Source organism: Onthophagus taurus, chromosome 11, assembly GCF_036711975.1.
Source record: "Onthophagus taurus isolate NC chromosome 11, IU_Otau_3.0, whole genome shotgun sequence".
In the NCBI taxonomy this organism is placed as follows: Eukaryota; Metazoa; Arthropoda; class Insecta; order Coleoptera; family Scarabaeidae; genus Onthophagus; species Onthophagus taurus.
Window position 1 is genome coordinate 16,337,319 of NC_091976.1, and position 22,242 is coordinate 16,359,560.

The 22,242-nt window shown below is 33.2% G+C and overlaps 1 protein-coding gene and 1 long non-coding RNA gene across 5 annotated transcripts in view; one reads left to right on the forward strand and one right to left on the reverse strand.

Moving 5' to 3' along the window:
• Window positions 1-22,242, forward strand: part of LOC111418593 (carbonic anhydrase-related protein 10-like) — a 381,413-nt gene that overhangs the window by 228,497 nt on the left and 130,674 nt on the right. For all 4 annotated transcript variants that reach the window (XM_071199805.1, XM_071199802.1, XM_071199803.1 and 1 more), the window contains exon 6: window positions 8,354-8,420. In XM_071199805.1, coding sequence (XP_071055906.1) covers window positions 8,354-8,420 — 67 coding nt within the window. The remainder of the gene's footprint in view (window positions 1-8,353; window positions 8,421-22,242) is intronic.
• LOC139431648 (uncharacterized) lies at window positions 10,905-11,535 on the reverse strand. The gene is made up of 3 exons (XR_011641704.1): window positions 11,444-11,535; window positions 11,076-11,392; window positions 10,905-10,999 (listed from the first exon to the last, which is right to left on the reverse strand). It is a non-coding gene; the product is annotated as an uncharacterized lncRNA (long non-coding RNA).

A 22,242-nucleotide genomic window follows, 5' to 3' on the forward strand; every position in this document is an offset into this window, starting at 1 on the left:
CCTTCATACTTTTGTTATACATATAGGTAACGCTGGCCTCTTCACCATTTCTTCAATAAGGTTTTCGATCAATTCTGCCGAAATCAGCGACATTGTAGGATAAGAAAGACAGGTCTCAATAGAAATCAAAGACAGCTACCGATTGAAAAGTCGCCGATTATGCCCTGCACATAAAAACTAGTGCTGTTTAAGCGGTCGGCCGCTAGTTGGCAAACTACGAAGTTGAAAGGGAATCGGGTTGCCCATTAAACTAAGATAAGTGGTCAAGCAAGCACTTCATCAACAACGAATGACAGTTTTGTGCGGTTTTTGGATTGGAAGAGTGATTTGACCTTATTTCTTCGAAAATGATGCTGTTACGACTATTGCGGAATCGAACGATGATAACTGATTTTTTTGCCCGAAATTGATGCTATGGATGAGGATGACGTTTATTTTCATTGGATATTTTTCTTTGAGGCTATGTTAAAGATAAGGTCTACGCCAACGCTCCAGTAACGATTCAAGTGTTCAAAGATAGTCTATGGTATTATTCGCGAAATAGGGCCAAAATTATGCGAAAAAATTTCATCAAAAGAACTATAAGCTAAACCAAGGCGGCTATTTGGTATATATCATGTTCCATTATTAACCTGATAGTATACTTCTTCTTCTTATTTTAGGGATTAGCCCTGTTTTGTTCTATTTTTCCTTTTCCTTCTTCTTCTCTCCTCTTTCCTCTTCCCACTTCCGTTCCTATGGATTGTTATCTTGTGATGACGACGTCCAACTGTCATGCCACCGCTTATGTGGTCTTCCTGGGAGTTGCCTGGTGACTGGTTTTGATGATGTACCATATCCTGTACCTTGCACATCTCGTGGATCCTATCGCTTCTTACCATGTCACGCAGGCCTAAGCATGTAATAGTTCTTAAGGTTCTAATCTCTGTGGCTCTCATGACTTGTTTGGTTGTTAATGTTTCGACTTTTGTCTCGTCTGCGGATGTTAGCAGTGGTTTTATACAGGTTTTATAGATCCTTACTTTGCTTTTTACCGTCATGAGTTTGTTCCGCCGTATGATGTTCCGTAGGCAACCAGATATTACTGCACAGTTTGTTGGCTGTGATTTCACTTCATGTTTGATGTTGTTTGTTATTGCTTGATATATCGACTACAAGATATTCAAACTCCATAACCTGTTGGATAGAGTGTCCATCGATTTTCAATTTGCATCGTGTTGGGGCTGTATTCTATCGAATGGACAAGCGAAGTCGACGAAACAGAGGTATATAGAACTCTATGGATTTCTCTGTTAATTGACTTAGCATGAATATGGCGTCTATTGTGGACCTGTTGAATAGGAATCGTTTTTGTTCTTCACTTATTCCGGTTTGTGTTGTTATTTTCTTGGCTGAACTATGATCTTTGTGAAGTTTTAGAATACTGCTCAAAAGACTTATTCCTTTGTAGCTTCTTGGATATGGATATCGTTATACTCTTCCGCCACTGACCTGGTATATTTCCGGCCTCCAGTTTTTTTTTTTTGTAATAGGGTGGTTATTTCTTTTGTAAGTTCTTGTTCACCGTATTTAATCATCTCCTTAGCAGTTATGTCGGCGCCTGGTGATTTACGGTTTTTAAGTTTTGATATTGTAGTAGTTATGTCATCCTGAGTAATATTTATTTCCGTTCAAACGTTGCCTTGATAATTCATAATTTCCGTTATTTCCTGATTACCCTCGTCCGTGTATTACAGGTCGTGTTCCATATCCCTGGAGAATTTTTCCCAGTATTCGCTCTCCAAAATAAAGATATCTCTCCTTCTATCTCTTAATTTGAAAAGAAACCCCTAGTTGGAAGACTTTATAGCTACAAATCAGTATTATTTTCTCTACATGACGATTGCGACCAATAAACTTGCAATATGAAAGATGACAACACACGTCAAGCTCCACGTTGAGTTATTGATTAACAATCCTTTTTTAAAATTACAAGCACTACCAGAAAGCATTTATTATTGTATTCACTATTAGAGGACTTCCGTTTGATATTGAATTAAGGCGGTCTCTTCTCCATTTGTACCTAACATGGTGTGTGATTCCAATAAAACATTCTTATGCAGTTCGACTTTCATTAAAGATTTGTTCCACCTGATAAGAATTTAGAGCAGTCTCTTTCAAAATACCTTACCGGATTTCTGCAACTTTATAGGTTTCTGCGTAAGCGTTTAATTTTTTAATTTTAAGGTCCCAACTTCTTCATTGAACCAGTATACACATACACCGTTGCTTAAGTACACCAACGATAATCGAAAGTAGGTACTCATAAACATATCTTAGCTCCATTTCATGCAAATTTTGATCGTTTAAAGGAATGGCCACATTGGAATAAGTTTCACTATGTTGTGGCATGATATGGTATTAGATGTTCTATAATTACTCGCCAAACATTGGTTTTCATGATGTAGAGGAGTGAAATAGGCAAGAAATGAAGATTATGATTTTTAGCTTGTTTCAGAGAGAAGTGTACGTGGGGTTGGGTTGGATTGGAGCTATTACGGATGTTGAGGTCGCTTACCCCCTATCATCATATCTAAGGCTAGATACGCATTAGGCGACCATCCCTTACAATTTGAAAATAATAAGCTTAGTCTAAATGTTTGCAATGATGTATCTAAGGTGAAGCATATCCTTAGATAACTTATCAAAATGGTTTTTGTGTTGTTATTTGTGGTGATGACTCGGTAAACTTGGTTTAATGATGATTTTTAATGTTGAACTTAGAACTACTTCCAACTTAGAATTCCACAACTTGTAGTAAATTTGATATTGCCAAAATTTATAGGCTGATTGACTTGTTTGTAAGATTTTATTTTAAACCAATTTTGCTGAAATTAGCATTGTTATATAGTTGATAAGGTTGTAATAGTTCTAGTAGATTTGAACTTAGTTTTCTGGTGGGGGCTGTTTTATGACAGTCTCGGAATCTGTTCGCCATTAACATAGATTATAACAGTTTGTCATTTTGTAATAAATAAACAATGACCTTAATTGTTTGAATAACCACTGAGACATGATATACTGTTTGAAAAATATTGCCAGTCATTATCGAAAAATCATTGAGTTTTACAAAACTACTATGATGTCGAAATGTCTTGATATATTGTTTCACATAACATTCAAACACTTTTTTCGGAGGTACATCAGCTCATAATTATTAAAATTATGCGTGATATGTTTTTAACAGATTAACAAACCTTTATTATATTTATATATTGACAATTAATAATATTCACTTGTTTTATGTTATTGGACACAAATTCAAAATTACAAAAACCCCAAGTAAAAAACGAAGAAATAATGAAAAAGTATCCATATCAAAGTCTGATCAAACTCAGCAATTTCGTGGGAAACTAAAAAAAGAAAGGACCGTTGCTTAATCAAGCACAGAAGCCGAATACCGAAGCACGGAAGCGGCTAAAGAAGGACTGTATGAGAAAAAATTCTTATCGGTATTAAAATTCAATTCAAAAACACCAATCGTCCTTTACAATGATAATCAAAGTTGTCAAAAGTTGGCAAAAAAGAACGGTTATCATAGTAGGGCTAAAACACATAGATATAAAATATCATTTCATAAAAAAAACTTTGAAAGATAACATTATCAATTTAAAGTATAGTCAAATAGAAGAAATGATTGCCGATGTGCTAACAAAACCATTTTCAAAACCAAAATTAGAATAGTTTATAACTATGATTGGCCTTGAGGGGGAGTGTTGAAATGTTATATTTATCATAAAGCAATCCCAATCAAGATGGCATTAATGCCTATTAAAATTATGCGTGACATGTTTTTAACAGATTAACAAACCTTTATTATATTTATACAGTGCGTTCACGATGAAAGGAATAAATTCGATAAAATTTTAGCAATTGCTCTTTGGCAAAAATGCTCGAAATGGTCAATTTTAAATTTTCATTTATTTTATATCAAATAAATATCCTGTATATTTTCATGGATATGGATAGATGATTAAATAAGCTTTTCGGTAAACCTCCCCAAAAAAACGAATGCTCAAACTGTTGCCCATCTACTTCAAGACATTTACGAAGTCGAACAATTATTGAGTCTTGGACATTCTCCAACATTTCGGAAGCAATTAAACGAATCTCGTTACGTATCCGCTCTTTTAGGTCATTTAAATTATTCGGCCTGTTGAAATAGACTTTGGATTTTAAATAGCCCTACAAGAAAAGGTCTAATGGGGTTATATCGGGTGATGTAGGCGACCAATCGATACTTCCCCTCCTTCTGATCCATCTGTTAGTGAAAGTCTCATCTAAAAATCGTCGAACATTGAGTGTGTAGTGTGGAGGCGCACCATCTTGCTGGAACCATATTCGGTTATCTGGTAAGTCACTACTCTCTTGATTGGGAAAGATCGCAACTACTGCTAGAATCAATTCTAACTGAAGAAACTCCAAATAGCGTTGCCCGATCAACGTTTCTTCAAAAAAATAAGGTCCCAGAATTCGGGTACCAACAATTCCCGCCCACACATTAAATTTCTGTGGATTCTGAGTATGTTCTTGTATCCAATGTGGATTTTCTGTCGCCCAGTACTACAATTTTACCTATTAACGGAACCATTAAGCATGAACGTCGCCTCGTCAGAAGAAATGATGTTTGCAATGAAATTAACATTTCCTGCGCTAAGTGTAGTTTATAAGGGTGGTACTTAGCCGCTCGCAATGTAGTTGAAACGGTTCCTAATCCAACATCAAAGTCTCGTGATATTTGTCTCTGAGTGACATGCGGATTTTCTTCAGCTGCTAAGAGGATGTTTAGGTTAGTATCTTTAAAACGATCTATTCGGGGTGAACGGTCAAATAAGCACAGGAACAACTTTTTACAATTTGCTAATATATTTCGGTTGTCGAATTACAACCTTCATCAGAGCGAATTACATTTGCTGTTAAAGAGAAAAAAAAAATTTTCTTAAAATGGTAGAAATTTTACACAATAAGTTGAAAAACTTACTTGTTTATGAAGTGGATAAACCAAAAACATTATTGAACACATTACATAGGTAGATATTATTACGTTTAATTAAATTAAAACTTGGAATTAAAAGTTAAAATCATTGAGACGAACGAGATACACGTTAAACTTTTACTTTCTTTTTTTCTTTTTTTTGGTTCTGAAATTCTAGTTTTATTTGAACAAAACTGGAACAATACGCCCAGCGCGTGCGTTAAAATATAAAGAGAAAACTGTAATTGAATTTCAAAATTTAAAAATTTAAATTGATGATAAAAGTTAACATAACTAAATTTCAAGTAACCCCAGCGATACAAATTCACAATCTGCACACAAATTTAGATTGTTTAAATTAAATAACATTTTTAAAATATTAATTTGTTGAAAAGTTAAACATTAAGTGTAGGAAAATTTTATGTAAACGGAAAAAACAAAATGTCTAGGGGGCCAGCCTATTCTTGCTTTTGTCATTAGAAATGATGTAAGCATAAATGTTGCTTAAGGATTGTGTATCCGTTTTGAAGTTAATTGAGTCATCAGTGTAGTTAATGTAAAGAACTTCTAAGAGGTTTCTGTTATGATAGTTCTTTTCAACATCCAAAACTTTGACATTATCAAAGTCAAATTTATGTCCTGTGTCTGTGGTATGTTGTGACAGAGCACAGGAGGTTTTTAATAACCTGCAATCGCTTTTGTGTTTCGAAATCCTACTTTTTAGCCACTGATTGGTTTGCCCAATGTATTTGCCATTGCATTCCCCACACGAAATGCAATAGATAACACCTGATTTTAATAGTGGATCAGTGCTGTCCTTGACTTTAGTGAAATATTTTTGTAATTTGTTATCGTAACAATTCACAACTTTGATGTTGTCAATATTCTTAAAGACTTTTTTAATTTTACCCGTAAGTTCATTTACGTAAGGAATTTTACGATATTTAACAATCTGTTCAGTTGTGTTTGTTGTTGTATTTAAGATGTTGTTGAGAAATTTAAGAATTTATTAACAAGTTTTGGGGAATACCCATTATTAACAAAGGCATTGCTTAAAAATCTCAAATTTTTATCAAGGAACATCGGATCACTAATATGTATTATTCTATGTTTCATTGTCAAAACTGTTGCTATCTTGTGGCCAAAAGTGTGGTTTGAATGAAAGTTTAAATATCTTCCAGAATAAGTAGGCTTTCTATACCAATCAAAAACGATCGAGTTATCCAAGTTTCTGATGACTTTAGTGTCAAGAAAGGGTAACCCCCCGTCGACTTCGTGATCAAGTGTGAATTGTATGCTAGGGTGGAAACTGTTAAATTGATTTAAAATTGCTCCTGCATCGTCTTTGTGGACACCCAAAATTAGATAGTCTACATATTTTTTGATGAAATTAATTCTGAAGTTTATATTATTTTTCTTTAAAATGTTATCAATGACGTGGTCCATCACTATCAGAGCCAGTATCGGAGAGATTTTGGAGCCCATAGGGGTTCCTTCAATTTGACGGTAGATTGTTCCATTAAAAGTAAAGACTGAAGCTTCAAAGATTAACTTCAAACCCAACAAAAACGTGTCCTTATCCCAACCACACTGGTCCGCTACTAAATACCATTTTTCCTCTATAATTTTATTGACCAAGTCCAAAGAAATCACCGTAAATAAGCTGATAACGTCAAGGGAAATCAATATGTAATCCCGTGGCAGCTTGTAACCGTTATAATCGTTAACAAATTGAAAAGTGTTTTTGATATTATAATCAGTTCTGTCGTTAAAAGCTAAGCTAGTATGTTTGCCATGTAAAAAGACAATTCATAGGAAGGGGTGCCCACAGAAGAAATAATAGGTCTTAAAGGGTTATCTTCCTTATGGATTTTTGGAAGAAAATACGCTTTGGCCAAGACTGAATTATATGTTTTTAATTTTTTAGCTTCGATGTCATTAATGAATTTTTGTGATTGTATACATTTAATAAAGGTGTTAATTTGTTTTTGAATGTTATTCAATGGGTCTTTTTCAATAAGTTTTTTAATAACTGTTATCGGTCGAAGATACTTCTTGCCGAATAGTTTAGTATCTTCCGAAATCTTATCTGGGCGCCCTTTTGGTAAATCCCTGACGTGACCAAACTCTCTAAATTTCTTTTCAATCTTACTCACAGTAGATTGAGCAATTGGCGAACGGTTGGGATATTTTACATTAAATAAATTAACAACTTCTTCATGTTTACGAGTTCGATCTCCGAAACCAATCATCATAAGAATCTCTATTCGTTGTTTTTCACTTAAACGCATCGTGAACTATCAGTTTGATGGGCAATATCGATAAGAAACACTTAGAACAGTTTTGACAGATTGTATATTTACTATGATTTTTCAATTGTCGTACTTATAAGCCACTTTGATTAAGCATTGTTTGTTTTCATTCAATCTTTGCAAAAATAATGACGTATGTTTATTTAAAAAGCCTCTAGGGTGCTGTAGAAATATTTTTGTAGTAATACTAGGAATTTAAATTTAAGTTTGCATAGCTTGCTGGGAATGATTTCTTTTTATGGCGTTATTTTAAAAACTATTCATAATAAGTCTGATAATGGGGGCTTTACTGAAAAGCTTATTTAATCCTCTATCTAAATCCATGAAAATGAAAAGTTACTATCACTTCCGCCCAAACCGGAAGTGATATTTGGTTGTTCTGTACATAAAAAAATCACAAAGGAAAATTTAAAATTGACCATTTCGAGCATTTTTGCCAAAGAGCAATTACTAAAATTTCATCGAATTTATTCCTTTCATCGTGAACAGTATATTGACAATTAATAATTAATAATATTCACTTGTTTTATGTTATATAGACAAGTCATAAAACATTAATGCCATCTTGATTGGGATTGCTTTATGATAAATATAACATTTCAACAATAACATTTAAATTTTTTAAACACTTTCAAATATTTGAAAGACAGCTTAAAATATCCTATAAAATTTTTAAATTGCCTTTACCTTTTTCATCCATGATTAAACTCCTCGTATGTTATAAATTTTGAAGGCTTAGCAATACTCCTAAGGATGATTAATTAATGAATTGAAACCGGTAAAGCAAGAAATATTTCCAACACTTATTATTCAATTCATTACATTTATAATCAAAATAAAAAAAAATTCTTTCAAGTTTTCATTTAGATTTATCATATTTTCTATTTTATAACTGATGCTTGTCACGCTAACCCTCGAGCAATGTTACTGACCATCTAAAAATGGGGTCACATTCCACCCTAGATTAATTTCAACCTGTCCCCGGGTGTGTGTTTCGTGCCTAATATCGTGCCATCACGTTTTTCAGATTGGTGACACGCCCAATCCGGAATTGAGGATCATCACGAGTACTTTTAAAGAAGTTTTATATAAAGGTGAGTAATTTATTTTATAAATTTATTTTCCTCGATATTCTCAAATATTGGCTTTGGGTTTATCGAAGGAATTTTTAATATTAAATCCCAATCGAAGAGAGACGATCGTGTATGAGCACGCACGCGTCCTAAATCTCATTACACGTACAAAACATAAATTTCATTGTCCCCAGTATAGACCTCCGTTAATATATCACGACGCGGAATCAATTCAATCGACGCCAATGCGTCGTTATAATACACCGAAACCAACACGTAGGGGAGTTATTATAGACGATCTGACGCTCGAATGGCTTGTTAATTAATTTGGTTTTCATTGAAATGGTTCTAAAGATTACTTTTATTATTCATCAAATTTCGTAAAAAATCAGTTTAAAACAAAATTGTGGCACCAAAAAAATTGTTAATTAAAAAAGGTTTGAAACTAATGGTTCCATTAATGGATGGCAAAGTTGCACTTTTTGCACGTTGTTTTCGAATTTTGGCAGGATCCATAAAGCAGTAAAATTCATGTAGAAGTTTATTTATGCAAATATTTTTTATTTAAAGAGAGACAAATTAATTACACTTAATATTGATAAACACGTAATTCATTTATGTTTAAATAGCCTCGAACAGCCTTGTTTTTCATTTCATACAGATAACTCAAATAATTTTTGAGTTATATGGCTTTTTAAAGATGGATGTTTTCAACATAAAATTTATAATGTACTTTATGGAAAAATAAATGCAAAAAAATATCATCTCATTAACTACTAATTGAATTTGCTTCAAAGCATTTACTAATAAATCAAGAAAGATTAGATCAAGAAGAATTAATTATTGAAATGATGGCTGAAGCTACTTCTTCAAAGTATATTTAGGCACAGAGAGGATTCCTAAATAGTTGCCTTTGTTAAGTTTATCTTAGAAGTCAAGTTTCTATTTTGACTTATACCTAAGAAATAGAGTAATATTTTAAAAGAGTTTAGAGGATATACTCGAAAGTTCTCCAAGAAAATGCAGGTATACCCGTTACTTGAGCACGCATCAGGATTTATTCTCTTCGGCGGTAATTTCTGTATCATTTTCTGATATTTTTTGCAGACAAATCTGCATGTATGCTTTAATAAAGTTGTAGCAGAGGTTGCTTGCACGCGAGGCATAACCTGAATCTCGTTGTATCATTAGCAGTTTGAAATGTTACGCCTCCATTTCATTTTTTCCATTAAAAATGTAGAACATTGCAATCATATAATACAAATATCATTTTAAAGTACTAATAAAATGTTTTTAATGATTATGACAAATTTAAGCCGAGGTAACTTGCAGCCCAACATTTGAGACTATTAATAACACGACAAGTTCACTCAATCACTCACTTCCATATCAGTTTTCCCACAAACTAACCAAATATGGCGTCTACATAGCAGCACCTCGGTAGCAAATGACTTTGTCCTTAAGAACGATTCAGATTTATATCAATACGGCTGAGTAGCGCCTCAGCCACAAGTAACATCGACTAAAATGCTCCTCAAATCCTCAACTTAAACTGTTATTAGATGTTCCAAAGGCTATGTTATCTTTCTGGTAAAAAATGTTATCTCATACTTAACTTATTCCGATCAATATCAGGATCAAATTGTAACAGTCAACCCTACATCGCGTTTACTACGATATCAAATTACTAATGGGGTAAAAACTGCGTTGATTTGCGCTCTCTAGGTTTATTGTACGGTAATTTATTAAATTATATTCTACAACTTTTCAAAGAGATCATTTAGATCGTTTAAAAAGGGGACTCCACGAGTAACAGACAGAGCGCTCGATATCTGACCATTAATCTTCACAACTTTTGACTTTATCAAAATTACAGCCTGATTTCCAAGACGGTGAAAGGGAAAGTGCGGCTTGCCCGGCCTCTCTAGAAGCAAATACCTCATCAGTAAAGTTCAATAAAGCTGTTGCGCAGCTGAAACCCGAACGAAACCCAGATTGTTGATCTGGCAGTATATTATAACTTTCGCAGTGTGCTCTAAGTTGCCTTTCCAAGAGTCTCTCTAAAATTTTTGACATTACTGGTAGGATACTGATCGGTCTAAAATCCCTTAGAGCAGAAGGGGAAGATACTTTAGGTAACGCAATTACTTCAGTCATCTTCCAGGCATCCGGAAAAACTGAATGATGAATAGCAGCGTTATTACGTGAGTAATATAAGGAATGAGAAAAGGGGTACACAAGTCAATCATCCAGACTGAGATACCATCAGAACCCACCGCTGCAGTTTTAATGTTATTAATTATTATAGATACTTCATGTTCATGAACGGGCATAAAAGCTGGCATTATCTGCACTCTACTGTTTACATTATTTTGTTAAAATATGAGTATTCGGGCACGATCAATCGCCCCCCCAATCGCCGATCCCATGAACCCATCGCTGTGAATTCAGTCTTTGGATGGATCATCATGGGAAAAACATCTACTGCAACAACCACTTCAAATTCGACCTGTTTATCTACCACCAACTCTTCCCTTCAAAAGTCGATTCAAAGATTTTGGGAAATAGAATCTCCATTTGGCGAGACAGAACCCACTTCACTAGAAGAAAAATGTGAAATTCATTTCAAAGCTAATTACCAACGCACCCCTACTGGCAGATTTATGGTGTCCTTACCTTTTAAAAATTCAGAACCAGTTCTTGGTGATTCCAGCAAAACTGCAATAAAACGATTTCTCTCACTCGAACACCGTTTATTGAAAAATCCATCTTTAAGAAGCAATTATGTCCAATTTATGCAAGATTATCTACAATCAAACCACATGTCAGTGAGACCTACACCAGAAAATCCTTCTAAAGGATCATATTATATAGCTCATCATTGTATCATGCAGTCAGATAATTCTTCATCCAAATTCAGAGTGGTTTTCGATGCATCGGCCATAACTTCCAACGGCAATTCTTTGAATAACCAATTAATGATCGGCCCAAAGCTACAACAAGACGTTGTTAAAGTGTTACTAGCATTTAGATGTTTCACTTACGCTTTTACCTGCGACATTAAACAAATGTATAGACAGATCTTAATTTCAGCTTCTGACCGATCATATCAAAAGATCTTTTGGCGATTTGATCCTGATGAGCCTATCCAAGAATATATTTTAAATACGGTGACATATGGTGTGGCCTCATCTCCGTTCCTAGCTCTACGTACCTTACTAGAACTGGCCAAAATTTATGACAATAAATATCCTATGGCTGCTTCTGTATTGCGCAATCATGTATATGTCGATGATATTGTCGCAGGAGCCCAGTCCATTAAAGAAGCACTTGATTTACAGCAAGAACTAATCAATTTGTTGAAGGAGGCAGCTTTTGAATTGAGAAAATGGGCAAGCAATTCCAATACAGTTTTAAGAGCAGTAGCCAGCACAGATCTATCTACGCCAATATCATTGGATTCATTGGAATACAACAAAAATTGGAAAACTTAAAACATTTTGCATGCGTTAACAAATTTCTCACGCTCTTTCAGTCTCGTAGTCATCTAAGTCATCAATCTGATATCTGATCAGTCACGTCATCACTGATGGAATTAAGCTCTTTAAAAATTGAAACCAACTTAGCAGCTTTGACATTGCGTAGCCGATTACGTAGTTTTGAATGGACTAAACAGTATGATGAGAAGAGTCTTTCTATGTTGGCTGACGATGCAATAGCTGTATGAAGCTGTTGACCAAGTTCCAATGCTGTCGTATTTATATTTTTTATAGAACACCACCATGCCAATGGTTTTACATTCCCAATTAGATGTTTAGAAAACATATATGGTTTAAAGGGTACACACTTTGCCTGGTAATTAATAATAATTGGCAATGCTTCTGGATGATGGGTATCTAGATATTCCATGCTAGTTTCTATTTGCTCTTGACTAAGTTTATTTCCTCTAAAGCGATGATGAAGCAAATTTGCCAAAAAATAAGCTGGGGTCAAAGCCATTTCCATACGGTCCTTGACTTCTTGGACTGTGTCCAAAGCAACTGCGATATACTTTAATTTTTGTAAATAGTCTTGGGCTTTTGTCTTTAAATTGGTGTCCTTTACAAGCTTTATCATATCTTTATCAATACTTATTCTGTTGTTTGAGCAAACGTTAAATGATATTGACCAGTTTTTCAAGTAACTTTCCAAGCAGTCCGATAAAATATTCCAACGAACATCCCGAGGCAATACAAGAGCCGACTGTAGTACCACCCCTATAAATATTTAAAAGTTGTTTTAAAACACCCTGTATTGAACTTACTTGCCCATGATATAAAAGTTATAAAAGTGCCAGGAATAAAGAGTAATATCAAAAAAATTTGTAAATATTTCAGGAATGTATCGATTTGCCAAGTATCAAATCTGTAGTTTAAAAAAAAACGTATAGTCCCAAAAAATGTTAACAATCTGTATCTCGGAAACGATTGATTTGGGGATCCATGTTCATTAACACTTTTTGACTTGTTTTCGACTGTAGTACTACCCCTATAAATATTTTAACGTTGTTTTAAAACATCCTGTATATGGGTTGAACAACCATAAGTTATTATATCTTTTCAAACAGATCTCTTCTCATTTTGGTCACATTTGCAGCGTTGTCTGTGATTATACTAGTTACCTTACAATTATATTCTTCACATTTCTTAATTGAATTTTTAAGTAGCTAGGACAGTTTAGTACAGAGTCGGACTTCAAATAAGGTATCTATTATTTAGTAGAATAATAGATCAAACATTTTGAATTATTATGTTATTATGTTTGAAAAAATATGATTTAAACAGTTTTTTTCTAAAAAACAAAAAAAAACATCTGTTTTGTATAAAATTAAAAAACATGTTTTTTTCAACCCTGTATGAAACCCAGTCTTGAATTCGCTTAGACTTTTTGAATAGACATAGACATTAGTAGTTTAGTATTATCTGTTAGCCAGGGACTGGGAGGCTTTGTAAATTGTCTAGTTTTTAAAGGTGCATGTAAATCCATCAGAGTAAGTAAACAGTTATTAAAAAAAGTTATTTTATCATTCACATTTTCCTGATCATATTTGTTTCTCCACGGAATTGGGTTCATTTACCTCATGGTAAATAAATTTTATCTCATAGTATTATAAGGATTAACATAATGCATAGGGTGAAAGCTAACTTTGCTTACTTTTGTGCATCAACTTAAATGAGCCGCGATTTCATTGCTACATATTGAGCATCTTACTCCAACAAGTTATTCAAGTAGGGGAACTCGGGGCAGAATGGGGTACCAACTTAAAAATATGTTTTAAACTACAAAAGGATTAATTAAAACATACGCAAAATTTTCTATGAATATATTGTAATATAATAATCACAAAAATACAACAATATTGTAAGAAAATAAAAGAACAATACTTTTTTTTCAAAAACAGAACATTATGTCATTTACAAAAACATAAAACTAGTAAAAATGCATACAAAATAATTTTGATTTTGAAGTTTTAAGTGACTCTAAAGGATTAACTACAGTTTTCATGGATTTCAGTTCAGCCTATTCACAAAATGCACACACTAGAACAGCCTCATCATCTTCACTATCTATTGCCGCACAGGAATTGTGTGCCCATTTTTTGCACATGGAACAAGCGGCCCAACCTTCAATGGACTTTGAGTACAATTTACCGCAATATAAACATTCACAGTCAGAATAACTTTCAGAATCACTTTCGTTAGTTTTGGTTTCTCTCTTCAGCTTCTTCTTTTTTCCATTTTTATTTTTTCCGTTTATTTTATTATTGTTCTCTTTCTTAAATAATCTTTTCCTTGCTCTTTCTTCTTTGCCAAAATTTCTTTCCTCTTTTTCCTGAATAGCAGCTTCTAACTCCTTTTTGTATGGGAAATCTGTTAAGACCGCGGTCTTTCCCCTTTTCCGATTCGTCCTTTTCGGACCTTCTTTAACTTTTGGGATAGGCATTAGAATAGTAGGTGAAATATGAAATGAAGAGGCCCTGTTATCTGTTGTCATCCAAGAGCAACCAGGCGTGGCAGAATTAGCCTCATCATTAGAGTTGACGGAAACCTCGCCAGCTTTATCATCCAACCTGATAGGCATGTCTTTTTTAACGCCTGTGCTAGGCGAAGGCAATTTCAATTGTTCAGCTTCAGATATGATCACCTCTTCACCTGAAGGCCTATCAAGTCCGATGTCAGTTGTGTCTGCTGGGAGAAAATCGACATCGGTGAATATGGATGGGTCAGTTGGCCATATTCCTGTAGCTTGGAAACTATTAATAGCAGTTTTCATTGTTGCACTTTGAATAAAAGCTGATCCAAAAAGCGTTGAAATTTGAAAAAGGGTTACGATTTTTCCTGGGTTGCTTCGTAACCATTTTCGAAGCTCATTGCTGTAATAAACACTTAAAGGCTTCATAAAAGAAACATCGAGTGGCTGAAGTCTGTGAGAGCAATGTGGTGGTAGACATAGCAACGTAACGCCACTCTCCCTCGCGTAATCTATAACCTGAAGGTTCTTAGTGTGTGTAGAGTGGCCATCTAATATAAAAAGAACCGGGAAGTCTTTTGATGTCTTAGAAAATTCTACAAATCTTCGAAACCATACAAGAAATAAATCAGCAGTCATCTATCCAGTGTTGTGCACCTCTGCCCACCCTCCTGGTGGTAATCCCAATTCAAATTCTTTCTGCCTTTTCTTTCGAGGAAAAATGAGCATCGGGGGCATGTAAGCTCCGTGTGCCGACATACAAATAGTCAGGATTTTCTTTTCTTTTTTTAACGTATCTTTCCAGTGTGGACTGGGGAACGTGAAATTGGTTTGAAGCCTTCAAATACCCCGATTGGCCAGTAATAACCGCCTCAACAGCATTATTCATTGCCTCTGTAGACCATGATTGCCTATTTGTTTTTGTCTTATATACTCGAACCATCTGAAGTCGGAAGAAATAGTATATTAAGTATCCAGAACGGTAAATTGCTTACCGTTCGTGATGGTTACAACATTTTTTGCACGATCGACATGAATATAAATAAAAATTGATTTACTAAAATATATTGACATTTGTAATGACATTTGTCAAAATTTGAATTAATATCGTTGCCGAGGTTTTATTTATAAAAAAAAACAAAACCAATGGGGTACTTCCCCATTCTGCCCCACTCGTTCCGCCCCAGTGATAGGATTTAGATTAGAACGGTCAGATTACTCAAAAAAAAATACATAAACAAACGTTTAAATACACGAAACTAACCAGAATTAAGCGTACTTCACGCATATACTAACTACAGCTATACTGTAAACAAGTATGTATACCTACCTTGGTTACAAAATCATCAGAAATTACACTATAAGAGCAAAAAATCACACAACGAGAACTTAACGAACAAACGCTCTAGAAAAGTAGACTAACATGGGTGGGGTACTTGAATTGTGACAGGTTGGGCTAGTTTTACTTATTGTCGCTCACTAGTAACACCTCCTTTATTCCGAAAAACGTCAAACTTCATTGCGCCCCGGGTTCCCCTATGTGAGCTTAAGAACTTGTATTGATTTGCGGTAAGTATTAGTTGTGTGCATTGTAACTACCTTCATAAAAATCCATTTCCAACATAAAGTTTGGACATATCTACTCTATACTTTAAAAACGTTCGAAAATAAATTATTAAGTTAGTATACAAAGTTATATGAACAAAAGTCTCTATTTTAAATTATTCAGACAACATCTGTAACCATACTACAAAAATAAGTAAATAATAATAATCGAATTTTTATCTGATTATTATTAATACTAAATGGAATTGTAATATTTGAAATTGTAGTTAAGCTTTATCAGGTTTGGGGGGTGGGGGTTGGTTGGGGTTGGGTTACGTTTTACCGTTAGCGATGACAATCCAGACGGCTAATTATCGCCGAGCTCGGAGTATATTCAGCGTAAAACCGCCACAGTTAATTACCGTAGAGTTGCGATTCCGAACATTAACTCGCATTACAATTTCAAACACGTTAATGCCCGTCGTCGTCCAATTGTGACGATGGTATTCTACATAGTGAAACCATCGCTCGGACATACTATTGTACTGAAATAATTTCCAGAAATAATCCGGCCAAATCTCTAAATCTATGAAAAATAACAAAATAGATTACAATAAAATGCGTGACTTAAAAATTCTTGAATCTTAAAATATCGTCACGCTTTTTTAAAACTAACCAACTAACCGAGTAAAAGTAGGGCGTTTCAATCAAAATCCAAACCCGTCTAAAGATACATTTCATTACAAGCAACTTGACACGCTATTCCCGGCTTTAAATGACGTGCAGTTAATTTATTTGTGCTGTTTATAATACGGTGAATGTAAACTTTGTTGGCGTGACGGATTTTTTTTTTCTCCGTCAAGATTGAAAACGATTTCATTAAGAAATTTCATGAGAAAACACAAAATAAGACTTAAATAATAACGTTCTTAGTATTAACTTTTTAATATACAGTTTAAAATAAACTCTTAAATAAGTTAAAATTAGCTTATCTCGTCTCATTTCCATTTACAACTCACTCTATACTAGTTCAGGTTTTAAGCTTCATCCACAGTTTTCATATCTGGTGGTAGTGATCTAAGTAAACGAAAGCAGTAAGTAAGCTAACATTAAACTGCATGTAACTCGGTCCCGAAACGCCCTCTTAATTAACTCTAATCTTTGTTCGCGTTGAAGTGAAATAACGATTTTGGACGGCAGGCGTCTGCGAAAGAACTAAAGGATGTAAAAAAAATTGAGAGGCAAAGTGGGAGGAAGACCGTTTTGCTCTCCCCGAGTCCGCGGAAATGAGTTGTGTTACTTGAAATGAAACGAGATATTACGGTGTACTTTTATAATTAGATTTTAGTTTATGTAATTAGTACAAGGGAAAGATATTTATATTTCAAAATTGAAATGAAACGAAGAATTAATTAATTCTCATTAACTATTTTTTCTATTTAAAAATTATAGAATCGAAATGATTATGAATTATTTCAGTTAAGAATTTTATCTTTAAATAAAAGTTTATGAAAACCAATTAATTAATGTCACTTAGAATATTATCAAACAATTCGAAACCGAAACCGTTTCAGAGAAATCTATTTAATTAAAATTCCACGTCATCGCAGTTTCACAGTTTCTCTTCCTTGTGAATGTTTCCAAAGAGGCTCCTTCAACTCGAATTTATCGCGAAGTGGAGTCTCCATTGTTGCCCATTTATAACGTTTCCGAAACGTCCGAATCTCGAACCGTCCGAAATGTTTATTATTAATTGCCGAATCGGTTTATCGGTCTTAAGGTTTCTCCTCAACCGCGTCAAGCGTTGAGAGAAAATTGATATCGCCCTCCAACCCTAGAGAGAGAATCGTCGTCGTTTCGATTTGATAAATGAGACTTTGAGTCCGCTGTGATTATTGTTCTCTAGAGGAAAGGTGGAGGCTCAAATTATTTTATTGGCTTGGGTTTCGTTTGATAGGATAAAAAAAAGTTGACGTAGATAAATTACTTCATCTTGACTTTTTTACTTCTTAAGTGATTTTTAACAGTTTCCTTTGTGTGAAAATGTTGAAGGTTTATTCAGTATGATTAGTTGTTATTATCAAATACATTGAGATAAAAATAGTGATTGTTAATAATAAATACAAAGTGTCAATGTACTGAAAAAATTTAGGGGGACACGTTTTTTCTGTGTATTTTGGATTCGACATGTTGTGTAATTCTTATATTTCCCTCTTCATCCACAAATAACGTTTTATTTTTTAACTATTTTGGATATTAAATTGTACAGCCATTGTAATTTATTATGGAAACATGAAGCGCAATTTGAATCTATAATAAGATTACTTTATCAATTCTAAATGAATACAACGCATAGAAACATCTTGATTTTCTCAATAGTTTTGACCGATCGGCGCTGTTCGGAGTAATCGAATTGTATCGAAATGGAGCAGCGTTGCCAACCCCATCGATTTATCGGTAGATCTACCAATATAGAAGATAATATACCGATATATAACATAATTCATCGATTTTCGAAACTTTAATTATTATTTACGTATCTGAGAGAAAAAGTGAAAGAAATAATATTATTATGCATACAATTCTCTACAAGTTTTGTTCTAAAAGTTTCCTTATAACATGCTCCGGTTTCCAATTGTTACCATTAAACACTTGAAAAAGCAACAAATAAATCCAATTGTCATATTTTCGTATTATGCTTGATATTGACGCATCAAGAAGCAAAAGTACAACAGACCAATATTGTTAAGAATACAATTTGCAATAACTATTGTTCCAAAAGTTTTTTTGTAATATGCTCCGTTACTCGAGTGTTACCATTAAACAGTTGAAAAAGCAACATGTTCATCCAATTTCCATATTTTCGTATTTTTCTTGATATTGACGCACCTACAAGCTAAAGTACAACAGACCAATATTGTTAAGAATAAAATTTGCAATAACTATTGTTCCAAAAGCTTTTTTGTAATATGCTCCGTTATCTGAGTGTTACCATTAAACACTTGAAAAAGCAACATATTCATCCAATTTCCATATTTTCGTATTTTCCTTGATATTGACGCATCTACAAGCTAAACTGCAAGAGAGCAATATTGTTAAGAATAAAATTTGCAATAACTATTGTTGCAAAAGTTTTTTTGTAATATGCTCTGTTATCCGAGTGTTACCATTAAACACTTAAAAAAGCAACATATTCATTCAATTTCCATATTTTCGTATTTTCCTTAATATTGACGCATCTACAAGCTAAACTACAAGAGAGCGATATTGTTAAGAATAAAATTTGCAATAACTATTGTTGCAAAAGTCTTTTTGTAATATGCTCCGTCACCCGACCGTTACCATTAAACACTTGAAAAAGCAACAAATACATCCAATTGTCATATTTTCGTATTGTGCTTGATATTGACGCATCTACAAGCAAAAGTACAAGAGAGCAATATTGTTAAGAATAAAATTTGCAATAACTATTGTTCCAAAAGTTTTTTTGTAAAATACTCCGTTACCCGAGTGTTACCATTAAACACTTGAAAAAGCAACATATTCATCCAATTTACATATTTTCGTATTTTCCTTGATATTGACGCATCTACAAGCAAAAGTGCAAAAGAGCAATATTGTTAAGAATAAAATTTGCAATAACTATTGTTCCAAAAGCTTTTCTGTAATATGCTCCGTCATCCGAGTGTTACCATGAAACACTTGAAAAAGCAACAAATACATCCAATTGTCATGTTTTCGTATTGTGCTTGATATTGACGCATCTACAAGCAAAAGTACAAGAAACCAATATTGTTAAGAATAAAATTTGCAATAACTATTGTTGCAAAAATTTTTTTGTAATATGCTCCGTCACGCGAGTGTTACCATTAAACACTTGAAAAAGCAACAAATGCATCCAATTTTCATATTTTCGTATTGTGCTTGATATTGACGCATCTAGAAGCAAAAGTACAAGAGACCAATATTGTTAAGAATACAATTTGCAATAACTATTGTTCCAAAAGTTTTTTTGTAATATGCTCCGTTACTCGAGTGTTACCATTAAACACTTGAAAAAGCAACATATTCATCCAATTTCCATATTTTCGTATTTTCCTTGATATTGCCGCATCTACAAGCAAAAATACAAGAGAGCATTATTATTAAGAATAAAATTTGCAATAACTATTGTTGCAAAAGTTTTTTTGTAATATGCTCCGTCATGCGAGTGTTACCATTAAACACTTGAAGAAGCAACAAATACATCCAATTGTCATGTTTTCGTATTGTGCTTGATATTGACACATCTACAAGCAAAAGTACAAGAGACCAATATTGTTAAGAATAAAATTTGCAATAACTATTGTTCCAAAAGCTTTTTTGTAATATGCTCTGTTATCCGAGTGTTACCATTAAACACTTAAAAAAGCAACATATTCATTCAATTTCCATATTTTCGTATTTTCCTTAATATTGACGCACCTACAAACTAAAATACAAGAGAGCAATATTGTTAAGAATAAAATTTGCAATAACTATTGTTGCAAAAATTTTTTTGTAATATGCTCCGTCACCCGAGTGTTACCATTAAACACTTGAAAAAGCAACAAATGCATCCAATTTTCATATTTTCGTATTGTGCTTGATATTGACGCATCTAGAAGCAAAAGTACAAGAGACCAATATTGTTAAGAATAAAATTTGCAATAACTATTGTTCCAAAAGTTTTTTTGTAATATGCTCCGTTCCTCGAGTGTTACCATTAAACACTTGAAAAAGCAACATATTCATCCAATTTACATATTTTCGTATTTTCCTTGATATTGACGCATCTACAAGCAAAAGTGCAAAAGAGCAATATTGTTAGTAATAAAATTTACTAAGTTATAGTAAATTACTCTAAAAGTTCTTTTGTAATTTGCTCTGAATACCCAATGTTACCATAAGCAGTTTGTAAAACAACGAAATTGATAAAATTTTTGTATTTTGTTTAATGATTATGCATCTGAGAGCAAAAGTACAAGAAAGGAATATTGCTAAGAATACAATTTGCTACAACTTTTACTCTAAACGTTTTTTTGTAGCATGCTCCGAATCCCAAGTGTTACCATAAAGAACTTGTAAAACAACGAAATTTATCAAATTTTCATATTTTCGTATTTTTTCAATATCTATACATCTGAGAACAAAAGTGCAAGGGAGCAATATTGTTAGGAATAAAATTTGCTATAACTTTTACTCTAAAAGTTTTTTCATAATATTCTCTGAACACCGAGTATTACCATAAGCGACTTGTAAAACAACGAAATTGATCAAATTTTCATATTTTCGTATTTTTTTTTTTTAATGTCTATACATCTGACAGCGAAAGTGTAAGAAAACAATATTGTTAAGAATAAAATTTGCTACAACTTTTACTTTAAAAGTTTTTTTGTAATATGCTCTGAATCCCGAGTGTTACCATAAGGAACTTGTAAAACATCGGAATTCATAAAATTTTCATATTTTCGTATTTTTTCGATATCTATGCATCTGAGAGCAAAAGTGCAAAAATGCAAAATTGTTAAGAATAAAAATTACTAACAATTTTTTAAGATCTTATGCATTGGAATATGTTGGTTTTCCCAATAGTTTCCTAATGGTGTAAGTTTATCACTGTTCTTTTCATTTGACGCTATAACGAGGTTATAAACGTTCTAAATAATACAGTAGAACGAAATATACCTTATTGAAATTCTTATTAATTAAGTCTCTGTTTGACATATCAAACATCAAAACATATTAATCTACTCAATATTTAAAATTATGACGGTATGTATTCAATATAGTAGTATGTATTAGAGTAAAATGAGATACAAAAATTTGACAACCCTTTTTTGACCGATTTTATATCAAGTCATTGAAATATATCGCGTCACATTTTTATTATTAAGATATGAATTATCAAAAAGATATACCTCGAAAAGAGTCACATCTATTGATAACAATCAATCCTCGAATTTTCAACGAAAGATATGTCAGATTTATTTTGAGGTTTGAATGAAACAGAATTTGTTAAGTGCTTACCATGTATTATAAACATTCACGAAGCTTCTTGCTAAAGTGCGTGTATTCACTTTCGAAATTAGCTTATTTCTTTAAAGTTGAAATGTGTAATTTATGTTTAATTTTGATTGATTTATGTAATATCATAATCTTGTGGTATATATGCAGGAATTCAGAATACATGCGTTACCGTCCATAAGTAGGCGCTATTTGCCCCTTGTGAGTCCTCACACTTACTTCAGTCACATCATCTAATTTAATG